This window comes from Aotus nancymaae, unplaced genomic scaffold, assembly GCF_030222135.1.
Source record: "Aotus nancymaae isolate 86718 unplaced genomic scaffold, 86718_ANA_hifiasm-v0.15.2.pri h1tg000039l, whole genome shotgun sequence".
NCBI lineage: Eukaryota > Metazoa > Chordata > Mammalia > Primates > Aotidae > Aotus > Aotus nancymaae.
The window spans coordinates 6986480-7003406 of record NW_026988453.1 but is presented as its reverse complement, the minus strand read 5'-3'; the positions used below and the strand labels follow the sequence as shown (position 1 = coordinate 7003406).

General features: G+C 39.1%; 3 protein-coding genes across 4 annotated transcripts in view; all 3 read right to left on the bottom strand.

Annotated features, from left to right (window-relative positions):
- Positions 1–1563, bottom strand: part of ZC3H11A (zinc finger CCCH-type containing 11A) — a 37740-nt gene extending 36177 nt beyond the window's left edge. For both annotated transcript variants that reach the window (XM_064360259.1, XM_064360260.1), the window contains exon 1: positions 1474–1563. In XM_064360259.1, the coding sequence (XP_064216329.1) occupies positions 1474–1527 (54 nt within the window). In that variant the 5' untranslated portion in view covers positions 1528–1563. The remainder of the gene's footprint in view (positions 1–1473) is intronic.
- A 9438-nt stretch (positions 1564–11001) lies between these two features.
- LOC135268217 (uncharacterized) lies at positions 11002–11100 on the bottom strand. The gene has a single exon (XM_064360262.1). The coding sequence runs from the start codon at positions 11098–11100 to the stop codon at positions 11002–11004; it is 99 nt and encodes a 32-aa protein (XP_064216332.1).
- Positions 11101–12089: 989 nt separating this feature from the next.
- ZBED6 (zinc finger BED-type containing 6) lies at positions 12090–16612 on the bottom strand. The gene has a single exon (XM_012459401.3). The coding sequence runs from the start codon at positions 15700–15702 to the stop codon at positions 12766–12768; it is 2937 nt and encodes a 978-aa protein (XP_012314824.1). The 5' UTR covers positions 15703–16612; the 3' UTR covers positions 12090–12765.
- Between the last annotated feature and the right edge of the window lie 315 nt (positions 16613–16927).

Below are 16927 nucleotides of genomic sequence, written 5' to 3'. Positions count from 1 at the left end.
AAGTAGGAGTGTTAGGTATTCTTTAAAAATATATTTTAGGCCAGGGGCTGTAGATCACGCCTGTGATCTGAGCACTTTGGGAGGCTGAGGCAGGCAGATCACGAGGTCAGGAGATTGAGATCATCATGGCCAACATGAGGAAACCCCGTCTTTACTGAAAATACAAAAATTGGCTGGGCGTGGTGATATACCTGTAGTCCCAGCTACTTGGAAGGCTGAGGCAGGAGAATTGCTTGAACCCAGGAGGCAGAGGTTGCAGTGAGCCAAGACTGCATCACTGCATTCCAGCCTGGGCAACAGAGTGAGATTCTGTCTCAGAAAACAAAACAAAACAAAACAAAAAAATACATATTTTACAGTTCATCTTCAAAACTGACATCTTGACTTCTGTAACTTCAGCTTTTTTGATGGAAAATCAAAAAGTAAATAGAATTTAAATATAATTAACATACTGTGCTTCACTGCATACTTTATGCAATGGTAATATCTGAAATAAAATGACACTGTTGTGCAAACTGCTATAGGTAAGATAAAATTATCATTGCTTTGCTCAAAACTCATCATTTAAAACAGAATATTGCCAGGCATGGTGGCTCCCACCTGTAATCTCAGTACTTTGGAAGGCCGAGGCGGGCAGATCACGAGGTTAGGAGTTTGAGACCAGCCTGATCAATATGGCAAAACCCTGTCTCTACTGAAAATACAAAAATTAGCTGGGCATGGTGGCACATGCCTGTAATCTCAGCTATTCAGGAGGTTGAGACAGGAGAATCATTTGAACCCAGAAGCGGAGGCTGCAGTGAGCCAAGATCGCATCACTGCACTCCAGCCTGGGTGACAGACCAAGACATCGTCTCAAAAAAAAAAAAAAACCCACAATATCAAGATGACTGAAGAGCAAGTTTTTCTAACAACATATACATTTATAGAATTAGTCATAAAGTTACAGAAAGCAGTAGGTATATGCAAATAGAGCTGCCAAAGAATCCAGCAGAAAAACAGAAGTTCGGACAAAGATAAAGCAAAAAAACTGCAGAAGCATATTTAGAACGATGGCTCCATATTCGTAGTACTCAGCAGGAAATCTGGGAAAAGAAAGAAGTCAAATTCAACCCATGACAGTTTCTGGAAGTACAATACAATCCACTCACTCATTTAATATGAAGTATATAAAATCAAAGTTTGTAAGGCATACGTCAAAGTGCCCCCATTTTCCACAGATGAATTCTGAGCACTGAATGATGCCTACATGTCACATATCTTTTCACTTTTGTAGAACATGGAAAAATTAGTTATATATAAAATGAAGAGAAAAAAATAATGAATTCTTCTAAATACATTATTCTTTATTTAAAAACTGACAGCCAATAATAAACACTTGGGCAAAACAAAATATATAATAAAAACAACTTAATATCCAATTCTATTAAGTTAAGTTGTAGAAAGAAGTGATTTAAAGATGTCAATTCTTACTTTGGTACATGTAGAATAGAAAAAGAAATAGCAGTCTTCTCCTTGATTAGACATGCCGGGTAGAGTCTTAGATCAGAAGTGGCTTTTGGTAACAAGCCACTGCTTCCTCAACGCAAAGACCAGGCTCCAAGTCCTTGTGAAATGGGTTTAATCTTCCAAATGACAACTCAATCACAGAAATTGTCTTTCAACTGTAATCCTAAAGTGAGGAGACAATGAATTAAAATATTTCAGGTAAATTCTTCCTTCTTCAAATCACCATGGCTAATGAGATCATACTGTTAAAATCAAATTTTATTAATACAAACTTGCTTATACAGAGCCTTGCAAACACACTGATTGTGAATACTATACTTTCCCATCTACAATGTAAAATTTTGGCTAGAAAGGCCATGCCCTTCTTTCTTTTACATTCTCTATGATGCTTTTTACATGGTTTCAGCATTGTAAATTAAATAAGCATTGTTAACTAAAGATCTACATTTTATTTTTAATTATTTTTAGAGACAGTGTCTCACTCTGCTGCCCAGGCTGGAGTGCAATGATGTGATCACAACTCACTGCAACAATGATCTCCTGGGCTCAAGTGATTCTCTCACCTCAGCCTCCTCCATGTAGTTAGGACTTTAAGAACATCCCACTATGCCCAGCTAATTTTTAAAAAAATTTTTTTGTAAAGACAGGATCTTGTTATGTTGTTCAGTCTGGTCTTGAACTCCTGCCTCAAGCAATCCTCCTCCCTTGGCCTCCCAAAATGCTGGGAACAGGTGTGAGCCATCTCGCCTAGCCTCATCTACACTATCTGTGTGTGTGTGTGTGTGTGTGTGTGTGTGTGTGTGTGTGTGTATTTGCCTACCAATTTGAGTCTCAGGACTCTACATACATTTTAGATTATTAATGGAACTTAGATTAATACAAGATGCTCGCTAACAGAATCTGATAAAGTAGAATGCTTCAACGAAATGAAAATATTTTCACAAGCATTTTTGTTATTTCAAAAGTATATAATCATAACTAGGTGAGAAAACTCTGTTTAGATATAAGAATAACTGATGAAACAATTACTTCTGAAAATATCTATGGATCTAGCTTACATTAATGAAGATGACTAGAGCTGTACACCAATTATAAACAAGAAGCAAACTAAGTCTTCAGGGTTTTCCATAAAATAGTCATTCCACAACAACAACAAATATTTTCTCCCCTAGTCCATGGCATACCCTGGTCCCCACACTAAAATGTCCAAGCAAGTTTCTACAAAAGAAATAGCATATAACAAGAGCACATAAGAGAATATGGAAGGGCTTTCCACAAACTTATACACCAGAAGATCAGGTTTCAGAAACAGGGATCTACAACTTGAAATTAAGTCAAATTCAATCATATCTCCCACTAATAATTCCTAATGCAAGAATGGCATACCATGATGAAAAGTCACCTTGATGTTAGCAAACTAGATTAGGAGTTTAGAGTCTGACACTAAACATGTACCCACGTCTTTAAAGTTTACATACCCTTCGACAAACAATTCCATTTCCAGAATTTATTATAAGATAAAAGTATTAAAGGTAACAATGCACAAGAAATGTCATCACAATCTTGTTTTATTAATGAAATAGGCTGGGTGCAGTGGCTCATGCCTATAATCCCAGCACTCTGGAAGGCTGAGGCAGGCAGATCACTTGAGTCCAGGAGTTCAAGACAAGCCTGGCCAACATGGCAAAACCCCATCTCTAAAAAAAAAAAACAAAACAGAAAAATTAGCTGGGCGTGGTAGGGCACACCTTTGATCCCAGCTAGAAGGGGGAGCTGAGGCACAAAAATCACTTGAACCCAGGAGGCAGAGGTTGCAGTGAGCTGAGATTGTGCCATTGCACTCTAGCCTGGGCAACAGAGACTCTGTCTCAAAAAAAAAAAAAGGAAAAAAATAATGAAATAACATATAGAAACCTAAATGTTCAAAAAGTGGAGACCTTTTTTTTTTTTTTTTTTTTTTTTTTCAGATAGAATCTCGCTCTGTCGCCCAGGCTGCAGTGCAATGGTGTGATCTCGGCTCACTGTAACGTTTGTCTCCTGGGTTCAAGCAATTCTCCTGCCTCAGCCTAACAAGTAGCTTGGATTACAGGCATCTGCCACCATGCCCGATTAATTTTTGTATTTTTAGTAGAGACAGAGTTTCACCATTTTGGTCAGGCCAGTCTTGAACTCTTGACCTCAGGTGACCCACCTGCCTCGGCCTCCCAAAGTGCTGGGATTACAGGTACGAGCCACTGAGCCAGGGCGATTATTTTTTAAAAATTATGATATATGGCCAGGCACAGTGGCTTACCTGTAATCTCAGTACTTTGGGAGGTGGAGGCTGGTGGATCACTTGAGGTCAGGAGTTCAAGACCAGCCTGGGAAACACAACGAAACCCCATCTCAACCAAAAATACAAAAATTAGCCAGGTATGGTGGTACACATCTGTAGTCCCAGCTACTCGGGAGGCTGAGGCAGGGAAACTGCTTGAACCCGGGAGATGGAAATTGCTGAGTGAGCCGAGATCACACACTGCACTCCAGCCTGGGCGACAGTTAAGACTCTGTCTCAAAAATAAATAAATAATAAAAATAATGGTATATTCATATAATGTGACAATATACAGCCATTACAGTTTCATACCAGAAAGTGACTGCTGCTGTAAAAACAAAAACAAAAACATAAACCAAAAAAATTCTAAAAATATGTAAGTAGTTTTGGTATTGGGTTATGGGTGGAGGCTGGAAGAGCTTTGACATGCTTGATAGAAAAGGCCTGGAAGAATGGAAGAAACTGCTGCTAAGTCATACGAACATTTAAAGGTACTTAAGGTACTTATGGTGAGGTCTCAGTCAGAAATGACGATCGTTATTGGTAACTGGAGGAAAGTTTACCCTTTTTTTTTTTGAGATGGAGTCTTGTTCTGTCAGCCAGGCTGGAGTGCAGTGGCATGATCTCGGCTCACTGCAACCTCTGCCTACCAGGTTCAAGCGATTCTCCTGCCTCAGTCTCCCGAGTAGTTGGGACTGCAGGCGCCTGGCACCACGCTGGCTAATTTTTTTTTCTTTTCTTTTCTTTTTTTAATTTTTCTTTTTTCTTTGCTCCTTTAGCACTTGAAGTGGCTTCAAAATAATTTTTGTATTTTTAGTAGGGACAGAGTTTCACCATGTTGGCCCGCTTGGTCTCAAACTCCTGACCACAAGTGATCCACTGGTCTCAGCCTCCCAAAGTGCTGGAATTACAGGTATGAGCCACCGCACCCGGTCAATCTGGTTACTTTTCAACAGAAATAACTGAAAATATGAAGCCAAGAAAAATAATTGGACCTTTCTCAACCCACATTCTAGAAGTTAATGTAGGAAAAAGGAGACATTATTTTTAAATCTTCATGCTTTCAGCAAGTTTTAAAGGATATAGCATTGCTACAAATAACATGCCACTATGAAAAAACGAATGGGAAGAAAACAAAGCTTAAAAAATAAGAAAACTTGGGCTGGGTGTGGTGGCCCATGACTGTAATCCCAGCATTTTGGGAGGCCGAGGCTGAGGTTAAGAGCTCAAGACCAGCCTGACCAACATGGTAAAACCCCATCTCTACTAAAAATACAAAAGTAGCTGGCACGGTGGCATGTGCCTGTAATCCTAGCTACTAGGGAGAGGAGAATTGCTTGAACCCAGGAAGCAGAGGTTGCAGTGAGCCAAGATCGTGCCATTGCACTCCAGTCTGGGCAACAAGAGCAAATACCGGCTCAAAAACTAAGAAGGAATTAGATGGACGTGGTGGTGCATGCCTGTAGTCCCAGCTACTCAGGAGGCGGAGGCAGGAGAATTGCTTGAACTCGGGAGACAGACGTTGCAGTGAGCCAAGATCGCGCCATTGCACTCCAGCCTGGGGAACAAAAGCAAAACGCCATCTCAAAAAAAAAAAAAAAAAGGCTGGGCATGGTGGCTCATGCCTGTAAGCTAAGCACTCTGGAGGCTAAGGCGGGTGGATCACCTGAGGTTGGGAGTTCAAGATCAGCCTGACGAATATGGTGAAATCCCATCTTAAAAAAAAGAAAAAAACTCAAATTTCCAGCCCCTACCCTCAAAAACAGATTTCAGCAGAGCAAAGAGCAGAATAAACACCAATGAAAAACATAACAACTGAATTACAAGCTATCACTGACAGGACATCTCCAAAAATCCAAAGCAAAAATGCCAACACATGTCACTATGAGGGAAATTGCATATGAAATGAAAGTAATTCCACAAAACTCAATTTCTATAAATAGAAATTCTAAAAAGGAATGGAATTTGTAGAGATTATGAAAGAAATAATATAAGAACATTTCCCTAAATTTGATGGACTCGAGTCTTTAAAGGGGCTCATCAAATGCCAGGCAGAACTTTTCTTTAAAGGCATCTCTACTATATACAGACATGGTGACATTTTTGAAGACCAATAGAAAAGACAAAATAAACAAACTTCCAGGAAAAATAGGACTGACAACAAAGGAAAGAAAATCACACCTGACATTATTAGACTTTTCACCTGAAATTCTAAATGGCAAAAGACAAATGCTATTCATCCAGAATTTAAAAATTATGACCTTAGATTTAGAATTTCAAATTACATTTCATGGATAGCTCAGAATTTAGAAGTTTTTAGACACAAAAATTCTCAAAAAGTACACCACCTATATACTTGTACTTTTGAAAAATATTCAAAGTAGTCTAACTTCAGAAAAAGAATTTACAAAAAAACACTCAATAAAAGTAGAAAAAGAGGCCAGGCACAGTGGCTACGCCCGTAATCCCAGCACTTTGGGAGGCCGAGGTGGGCAAATCACCTGAGGTCAGGAGTCCAAGACCAGTCTGACCAATATGGAGAAACCCTGTCTCTACTAAAAATACAAAAAATTAGCTGGGCATGGTGGCGCATGCTTGTAATCCCAGCTACTCAGAAGGCTGAGGCAGGAGAATCTCTAGAATTCGGGAGGCAAAGGCTGCAGTGAGCCAAGATCATGCCATTGTACTCCCACCTGGGCAACAAGAGCAAAACTCTGTCTCAAAAAAAAAAAAAAGTGGAAAAAGAACAAAATAGGCCAGGCATGTGAGCCACCTGTAATCCTAGCACTTTGCCAGGCTGAGGCAGGAGGATTGCTTGAGCCCGGGAATTCGAGACCAGCATGGGTAACAGAGTGAGACCCCCGTCTCTACAATAATTTAAATAATTAGCTGGGTATGGTGGCACATGCCTTTATTTCCAGTAAAGAAATAAAGGAGTAGGAGGCTGAGGCAGAAGGATTGCTTGAGCCCAAGAGGTTGAGGCTGCAGTGAGCCGTGACTACACCACTGCACTGTGATCTGGGCAACAGCAAAACCCACTTTCAAAAAAATAAATAAGTAAGTAAGCCTGGACAACATAGTGAGACCATGTCTCCCTCCTAAAAAAAGATTAAAAAAAAAATTAGCTGGGCATGGTCCATGCATCTGTGGTCCTAGCTACTCAGGAGGTTGTGCTGGAAGAATCACTTGAGCCTAGGAGTTTGAGATTGCAGTGTACTATGATCACATCGCACTCCAGCCTGGGAGGCAGAGCGTGACTCTATGTCTAAAACAAAACTTTGTGCCACATATATTACAAACTCAAAAAACAGTCATAATATTTTTACCAAAAGCCAGGCATAGTGAGTCACATTTGTAATCCCAGCTACTCAGGGGGATGAGGCTGGAGGAAGACTTGAGCCCAGGAATAATTGAGGCTACACTGAGCTTTGACCACATCACTGTATTCCAGCCTGGGCAACAGAGCAAGACACTCTCTCTAAATAAAAAAATAAAAATTTTAAAAATGCTTAAAACAACTACTTTGGACACCTGATTTACAATACAGATAAAAAAAATCCTAAATAAAATCATTAGCGAATTGAACCAGCTATATATTAAAATAGTAACATGGTCAGGTATGGTAGCTCATGCTTGTAATCCCAGAGCTTTGGCAGGATCACTAACTGAGGCAAGGAGTTTGAGAGCAGCCTGGGCAACACAGTGAGACCCCATCTCTAAATAAAAATTAAAAATAAATAAAAAGGTCAGGCGTGATAGCTCACGCCTGTAATCCCAGCACTTTGGGAGGCCAGGGCAAGTGTATTACAAGGTCAGGAGTTTGAGATCAGCCTGGCCAACATAGTGAAATCACGTCCCTACTCAAAATATAAAAATTAGCCGGGTGTGACGGGACGTGCCTGTAGCCCCAGCTACCCGGGAGGGTGAGGCAGGAGAACCGCTTGAACCTGGGAAGTGGAGGTTGCAGTGAGCTGAGACCACACCACTGCACTACAGCCTGGGTGACAGTGAGACTCCATCTCAAAAAATAAATAAATAAATAAACAAATAAAAGAAACACTACATAATCAAAAAGGTTTATTCTAGAACTAGGAATGAGTTAACATTAGGAAACTCATTATATTTAATAGCGTAAAAGGGGTAAAGAAAGATTTCAAAAAAGAAAAAATGGTTAAAAAGTGAAGAAAAGAAGGTAGGCACATGACTGTAATCCCAGCACTTTGGGAGGCTGAGGTGGGTGGCTCACGGTCGGGAGATCAACACCAGCCTGACCAACATGGAGATACCCCATCTCTACTAAAAATACAAAATTAGCTAGGTGTGGTGGCACATGCCTGCAATCCCAGCTACTCAGGAGGCTGAGACAGGAGAATCACTTGAATCTGGGAGGCAGAGGTTGTGGTGAGCCAAGATCACGCCACTGCACTCCAGCCTGGGTGACAGAGCAAGACTCCATCTCAAAAAAAAAAAAAAAAAAAAATCTCTACTATATCATATTTTGATTCTGTGATTTCCTCAATACCACATCTTATAATCAATAACGAATATTTCTTGATATTCAATGAATAGGACATTTACTCAATTTTTTCAAAAGAAAAAAAGGCACAAATTACAAACATATATTTAAAAAGATGAGACAGGTCAGGCACAGTGGCTCATGCCTGTAATCCCAGTACTTTGGGAGGCTGAGGCAGGCGGATCACCTGAGGTCAGGAGTTTGAGACAAGCCTGACCAATACGATGAAACTCCATCTCTACTAAAAAAACAAAATTAGTCAGGCGCGGTGGCACACAGCTGTAATCCTAGCTATTCAGGAGGCTGAGACAGGAGCATCACTTAGACCCGGGAGGCAAAGGTTGCAGTGAGCTGAGACTGCGCCACTGCACTCCAGCCTGGGCAACAAGAGTGAAACTCCATCTCAAAAAAAAAAAAAAAAAAAAAAGGAAAAAGAAAATCAACTAAAACAAATTGAAAATAATAAAAATACAAAATCTGGCTGGGCATAGTGGCTCACGCCTGTAATCCAAGCACTTTGGAGGCCAAGGCGGGCAGATCACCTGAGGTCCGGAGTTCAAGACCAGCCTGACCAACATAGTGAAACCCCATCTTAAAAAAAAAAAAAAAATATATATATATATATATATGAAATAAATCTACAAGAAGTAGTAAATTTCCTTCATGCCAGCAGCAATTATTCAGATGATGGCAGAGTACCATTCACACACACACACACAAAATACATGCAGGAAGAAAATGAAGAAGTATGCAAGATCCACATTAAATTAAAAATAAAACCGGAAAACTATGAAACTACTAAGGCACACAAGACCTGGATGATGAATAAATGGAATAGAGGATTAAGTAAGTTACTTCTCCCCAAAATAATGCACATATCGAATATAATTCAAGTCAAAATCCCAATGAGTTTATTACTGGAACTTGATTATAAAATCATCTAGGATCGTTATTTAAAAAGGAATGGGAGGCCAAGCGTAGTGGCTCATGCCTGTAATCCCAACGCTTTGGCTGGCGGAGGCAGGAAGACTGCTTGAACTCAGGAGTTTGAGACCAGCCTGGGCAACACAAGAAGACCCCATCTCTACAAAAAGTTTTAAAAAGTAGCTAGGTACAGTGGTGTATGCCTGTAGTCCCAGCTACTCAGGAGGTTTCGGCAGTACAATCTCTTGAGCTCTGGAGTTTGATGTTGCAGTGAGCTACGATCACGCCACTGCACTCCAGCCTGGGTGACGGAGCATAAGACCCTGTTTTCAAAACAAAACAAAATAATCCAGTGCTTTTCTCCAAGGAGATGGAATTACAGGAGGGTTTAAGTTTGCTTATATTGTTTTCACCTTTTTTACAATGTACATATATTATCAAAACAAAGAAAAAATATGGGCCAGGCACAGTGGCTCATGCCTGTAATCCCAGCACTTTGGGAGACCGAGGCGGATGGATCACCTTAGGTCAGGAGTTCCAGACCAGCCTGGTCAACAGGGTGAAACTCTATACTAATAATACAAAAATTAGCCAGGCGTGGTGGCGCACACGTGTAATCCCAGCTACTCGGGAGGCTGAGGCAGGAGAATTGCTTGAGGAGGAAGAGGTTGCAGTAAGCCAAGATTGCACCATTGCACTCCAGCCTGGGGGATAAGAAAGAAGGGGAGGGGAGGGGAGGAAAGAAAAGAAAGGAAAGGAAAGGAAGAAAAAATATGTTTCCATCCCAAAACTGTAAGTTTGTAAACAATTTTGCAAAAGCAAAAATGTCTAGACAATGTCCTTTTAATTTCTTACTGATCCATGAAAATTATCCCTTAAATGACAATAATGTTCACTCCTTTCATAAGAAACATGCCTGTTTCCCCACTTACATTAGCTGGTTGCTCTCAACAGGAACGTCTGTGTCTTCACTGAGTTCCAATCTTATTACTCCTGTAGGTCGAACCAACACTCAATCCGTGAATTAATAATAATGAGGCAGAAAAAATTTTCCTCCTCACATTGCCAAGAAAACCTCTCAGCCACAATTCAAACACAGCATGTGTTTTTAAAACATCTCCCAACTACTGGAAGATTAAGTCCATTCAAATAACCTTTGTCAGATTGGAGACAGCTAAGGTTAGCTATCTTCTCAAAAACAAAAAACAAAAAAACAGTTCATTTAAAGATGAACTTCAGAGTCAAAGGATTATGAAAAAAGAAAATCCATCTTCCATAGCTGAACAATTAAAAAAAAAAAAAAAAAAACCACCAAAATTCAGTAAGATCCAATCTCTGGTCTTCAAGATTTCTTCACCTATTAAGAAAAAAACAGAAACCTTCCCCCATCTTTATTATCTGTATAATAAAAGCATACTTGTATGTAAAAATATAGTGTTTTATGTATATAATATACATACAGATATATACTAACTGGCTTATACACACACACACACATATACACAAATGTGTAGAAATAAAACATTTGGATAAGTTTCCCCTTTTAAAATACACTATAAAAGACTTTAGATTTGGGTTCATTATAAAAATAAAGAACTTAATCTTATACCAAAGTATCATGAAGTTATTGTTACACTAAATTTTTCCCAGCCCACAAAATAAAGACGAAGGTAAATCCTTACACATATTATCAATATGTATACTATGGATGTATGTATATATATCATCATCATCATCATCAGGGAGTGTTTAACCAAAAAAGATAGAAGCGTATGGTAATAGAGTAACTACAGAGTGGTGCAGCAAGCTGTAGAAGGCAGAGCAGCATTATAGCCATTCTAAATTGGCACTATCAAAACACAGAAAGCTTTATCTAAGGGAAAATTTATTTCTTATTTTATATCAACACCAGTGTCACTGGTTTGCCATTAAATATTCGCCCTGGAGAGGCTTGCTTATACAGCCTAGGTCCAAATTCTTTTCTACTAATGGCTACAGCTAAAGACTTTATAATTATATATGTACTCCAGTTAGTAAAAGGGTAAACTTTTGGAGTTGAGATTTCATTTCACAATGGCATATTTACCATTTAAGAATTTCAAAAAAAAAAAAATCAAAAACAAAAACAAAAAAATCCTATTTTGATACACAGAAATGAGTTCTAAACTCTGAAACCAGCCCAGTAACAAAGCAATTTTGATTCTTATGTAATAAATACTACATAATTTCTAGGCTAAATCTTGCCAAATACTATCCAAGACAAAACTAAAATCAAAACTTAAAAAAAAGTGGACACCTTTTACTCACACTTAATACTAGTCAATTTTCCACGAATTTTTTGGGCAGGGAATATCCCCAAATCTAAAATGAAAAAAAGGAAAAATTGGGATCTTACATTAGTTATTCAGTCTGAAACTTTTAATAGACTTTTACTAAAAGTCATCATTTTCTGGCCTCCTACTCAATCACAGAAACATACTTTCAGAGTAGAAAGGGATTTTAAAGATAATGAGATCAATTAACTCATCTCACCAATGATTCCTAACACATAAAAATATTGACTGCTAGTTTTCATTGAGAATTCAATGGCCAAAACAACTGCATAGTTGATACGGTATTATGGGTCATTAAGTATGTTTTAAAATCGATTACCTAAAATTACAGAAACGATCTTTGGGAAATGTCTACTGGATTTTTCCAAGTATGTTCAAAGGGCTTTCATTACAATTCTCATTCAATCCTTTCCAATTCTTGCAAATGTTTTAGTATGTTTTTACCCATAAATTATTTTAAAGTATCTACATAATCTTTGTTATTTTTATATTATTTTATAAAGGTTTAAAACAGGCATTTCAAAGTCTAAAAGTATATTTTCCTAATTGTTTTCTAATATTTCCCTTTTATATAAGATCCAATTCTAAATATAAAGGGTAACACTATCACACTCAACAATTTGAAATTATAAAGCTGACCAGTATGAGGAGCAATTAGAAATTTCCAAATATAAAACAATTTCACGGGTTTTCTTTTTGCCAAGTTGTAATTAAGCATCAGGGCTTTTAAGGAAACAGAAAAACAGGGGCAGGAGGAATGCCAGCTTAGTGTACTTTTATTCTCATTTCACTGATTTCTGAGCAATACAATTTCCCATGGTGGGGGAAATTTTACTTAAAACCAATTACTAGTTCAGTCTACCAGGCAGAAAGCCTAAGGCCTTTCAATGCTGCACTATATTTTCTTAAACTAAAAAATCTTTTATCTTTCATTGGTATATGCAAAATTTTCAAGTGCTAGTACATTGAATTATAGCTATGAAATCTTTAAATTTAATCTTCATTTTATCAAAATTATATTGCCTCTGAGGAATTTTCAGCCCTTTTGTGATTTCAGGTTTCCCCAGATGTGTTTGTTTATGAACAGTAATGATTATATTTAACAACTATAGCTATTAAGATATAGTAACACAGCAAAAAGTTGCCTATTTTAAATGGAGAAAAAGAAATTAAGATAGTATTTCTTTTTCATTGCTTTGAACAACTTCATTCTCAGGATCCCAGCTCAGAACCAACGTAGAATAATCATAGTTAACATTTTTCAAGTTCATTTTCAGAAACATCAGCTGTTCTATATTGTCAAAGTCCAGACTCATGATCTGTTTTGGATGAAAGTGGCTATTTTTAGTAAAGATACATTCAGACTGCCAACTACACATGGGGCAACTTAGATACTGGATGGCAACCTGGGTCAAAGCTGGCCATATGCTTATCTTCCTCTGCCAGTAAATTAAAGGGTCATCACCTTCTGAGAGCTCTGAATACTTCTCTTTGAAGTACTCATCCACAACTGCTATAGCAGAAGGGAACATTAAGCTTTTGCTTCCAAGGGCAACACTGTCTACAGCTGAGCTATCAACGGAAACTGAATTGGAGGTGCCTTCTTTTAGAGATGAGGTAAATGAATCAGCTCCTACTGTAACTGAGGGACAAGAAGCTTCTGAAGTTGGAATTTGGCAGATCTCTGGTGAAGATTCCATATAATTACAAACCTCTTCTGCAAGGATCTGCTTATAAGTTTCTAAATCAGCACCTTCAGGAAAAAAGTCTTCCAAACTGTTTTTAAAGCAAGGATCTAATAAAGTAGCCAAGATACAGGGCTTGGACTTAAGCATGGCACTTAGTAGGGTATCCGTTTCAAGTTTCAGAGATAAACTATCCACCAGATTGAGGGCCTGAGTAATACCTCTGACTTGAAAATCTTCTCTGAGTTTCTGCAGGGAAAGGAGAAGATGATGGATTAGGGGTAGCACCTGATTCAATCCTGCGGTCTTCACACTCACTTTCTGGGTAGCCTCCTCAAATGGCTTAAGAATATCACAAACGTAAGTCATTAGAGTCCACTGAAGGGAGGTGAGCACAACTCCACTGGCTCTACCAAGACTATGGTGAACTGAGTAGCAATGCTCCAAGAGCCATTTTAACATATAAAAGGTAGAAATCCAATGGCCAGTTTCATCCTGCTTCAAATTCTTCCAGGGAAGTTGGTGATCATTTTGAAACTCTTGCAGTATCTGACGGGCCTTGACCGAATGACTAAAATGATGACAGGTTTTCCTAGCAGCCACTAACATATTCTCAATGCTTTTGTGCTCACAAAAAAAGTCCTGAATGACCACATTTAAACAGTGCAGGAAACATGGCACATGAGTAAAACCACCATCTTTGACTGCATGTACCACATTAGAGGAATTGTCAGAAACAATGAAGCTAGGGATAAGGAAATTTGGAGAAAGCCACAGACCAATCTGGTCATTTAATTCTTGTAAAATATTGGTTATCAAACAGTCTTTAGCCAAACCTGTAACACAAAGCACTGCCCACTTTCTAAAATTGGGGATCCTGCCATTATTGAGAAAAGATGAAGTTTCCAAAGAGACCCAGTGTACAGTCACAATAAAATAGTCAGTGGATGGGTCATGGGTCCATATGTCAACGGTCAGATGGATCTTTTGGCTTTGAACATTCTCTAAAGTTAAGAAAATTTTTTCTCTGACACAATCATATAACTGAGGTACAGCCTTAGTGAAAAAGTAAGTCTCTGATGGCAACCTATAATCAGGGGCCACAATCTGCATGAACCTCTGAAAGGCTGGGGTTGAGAAGTAGTTGTAAGGATGCATATCCTCCACAATCATTTGGATAATTGCCTGACTTATTTGACTTGAGACTGGATTTCCACAACATGTTGTTTCTCTCTCCTGCGCATGCATCAGAGTGCCTTGCTCTGCAACAGGAATAGGACTTTCAGATCTATTTTCAACCTCTAACAAAGGAGGTTCATCTGAATCAGAGTCACTAAGGTCCTCAGCTGTTAAATCTTGGCTGCCTGTAGACTTTTCTCCATGCAAGGTATCACTCAAGAGATCACTTCTCTCGGTCTCAGCTTCATCTAGTCCATCTGCAACAGCACCACTGTCTTTGTTGGCAACAGCCCAATGGATAGGATGTGTGGCTTGCAGGTGTCGTTGAAGTGTTGAAGTCCCTAAGTGGGACCCTGGCCTACCCCGGCTCACACTTCTTTTACATATATTACACACAGCTCTTGAGATGTGCTGAGGATCAGTATAAAAAAAATTCCAAACTGCAGATGTCTTGGCTCTAGTTCCAGGAATTAAAGCATGCTTGACAATGTTACTTTTGATGAGAAATCTCCCTCTTTCTGCCCTTAGGGCATCAGATGCTGACTTATCACGTTTCTTACCCATTCTATTATCATCTAATGGATCAGTAGGAATATATTCAAAGCTTCCATTGCTTCCAGAAGAGGGAGATAAAGACACATCCAAGGTAAAGTCCTCCTCTCCACTAGTGACTCCAAACTTGTTGGCCCTGGTCCAATGAGGTGAATGCCTTGCTTGCAGATGTCGCTGAAGAGTAGATGTACCAAGATGGCTACCTGGTTTACCCCTGCTGACACTTTTCTCACAGAGGTTACAAATAGCCCGCCAGGTGTACTGGGGGTCAACATGAAAGAAGTGCCACACGATGGAGGTCTTGGCTCTAGTACTAGGTAGATAGATCTGTTTTTCTATGTTGCTCTCAAAAAGACTTTCTTCATCCTGCTCAGAGTCATTGGAAGCTAACAAAGCCGGGGCATCTGCAACAGGCCTCCCAGATCCCAAATCCTTACTAAACTTTTTGGCAAGAATCAGTTTTTTCCGACGCCTTTTCCCCTTAATTCGCAAACCCCTCTTTCTTTTCTTTTTAGCAGGCTGTTTTGCCTCTTTATTCACTCCTTCTGCTACCATCTTTTCCTCTACCACATCTTCATCTGTGTTAGAATTAATAGGAACACATCCCAGAATCCCAGAACCACTAAAAGTGCTGCATCTTCTGCCAGGAGAGAGTGAGGAAACTGGTACACTTAAAGTACATACACTCATTCTCTTTATGTCTCCACAATTAGTACCAGAATCTGTTAGTGGATTTATTACTCAAGCAGAAACACAGCTGTTCTTCTCTACTTGCATTACCTTTTCTCCAATTTCTACAGGGAATCAAATTCCCATTGGACCAATAACTTCCAAGCCAGGTTATTTTTGGAAGAAAAGTGACAGCAATGGAGAACATTCCCAAACTCTTTCTTAGAGGGTTTTAAAGTTCCTTCCAATTTTCTAAGTTCTGAATTCAAATAGTCCAGTGTCCTCATGTTAGAGAAGTGAACTGAGTCCCCTTTTCCCAGAGTCACAGAGTTGGTTAGCAGCAGCTAGAAGCCAGGTCTTCCAAATCTCAGATCCATGTTCTTTCTGCTTCATCAAAAACTGTATCTGCTTGAAATGCTTTCAACTTTTAAAATATATATTTTTATGATGCCTCATGATAGCGACATAAATTTCCCTGAATTCTGAAATTAACTATTTTCAGGAAATTTCATTTAAACAAAAACATAGTGCACCATTCAACATTCATCATTTAAGACTGTGATTTGCCAATACAACCCAAAAAGTCAAATCTGGAAAGCTAACACAGACTCCGCATACTGGTCACAGCAAATGCTAGTTGAGCCCTTTCAGTTCTAACTAAAGGTAATACGACGTTTTAAAATGTGAGTGGCTGGAAAAAAATACTTTGAGAATAAACTTTTAAAACAAAATTAAATGCTGCATTTTCAAAGCACTGTTTGTATCAAGAGTTAATCCAAGTTTCGTTTTCAGATATTTTTAGACTGGAGAAGCTTTTACAGCCCGTAAGTAACTCACAAGTTGGACGCTATATGGACAGCAAAAAGTGAAATATGAACTTTAAACCACTTTCATTTCTTTTCGAGTGATCCCTCCCCTTCCCCCAATACCTACATACATTTACCCTAAAAAGCATCGCTATCTCTAGTTCCACAGCCTCCTTCTCAAGGTCCAGAACCAAGGCCTCGAAGATGTCAACAATATAGGCCTTCCCCATAGGAATCCGCACCGATTATGGGAGTTTAGGGGGTGTTCTTCATTACGGTTTCACCAATCCTACAAGGAGAACGGAAGTGTCCCTGTTGCTCTTGACTCCGACGCTGAGGGCCGGGGGTGGGAGTGTAATGAGGGTGGGGAATGGGTGTAGGATACCGGAATAAGGTCGGTGGCTTTCTGTATGTGGAGTTTGAGACAAGCTCCAAAGTAG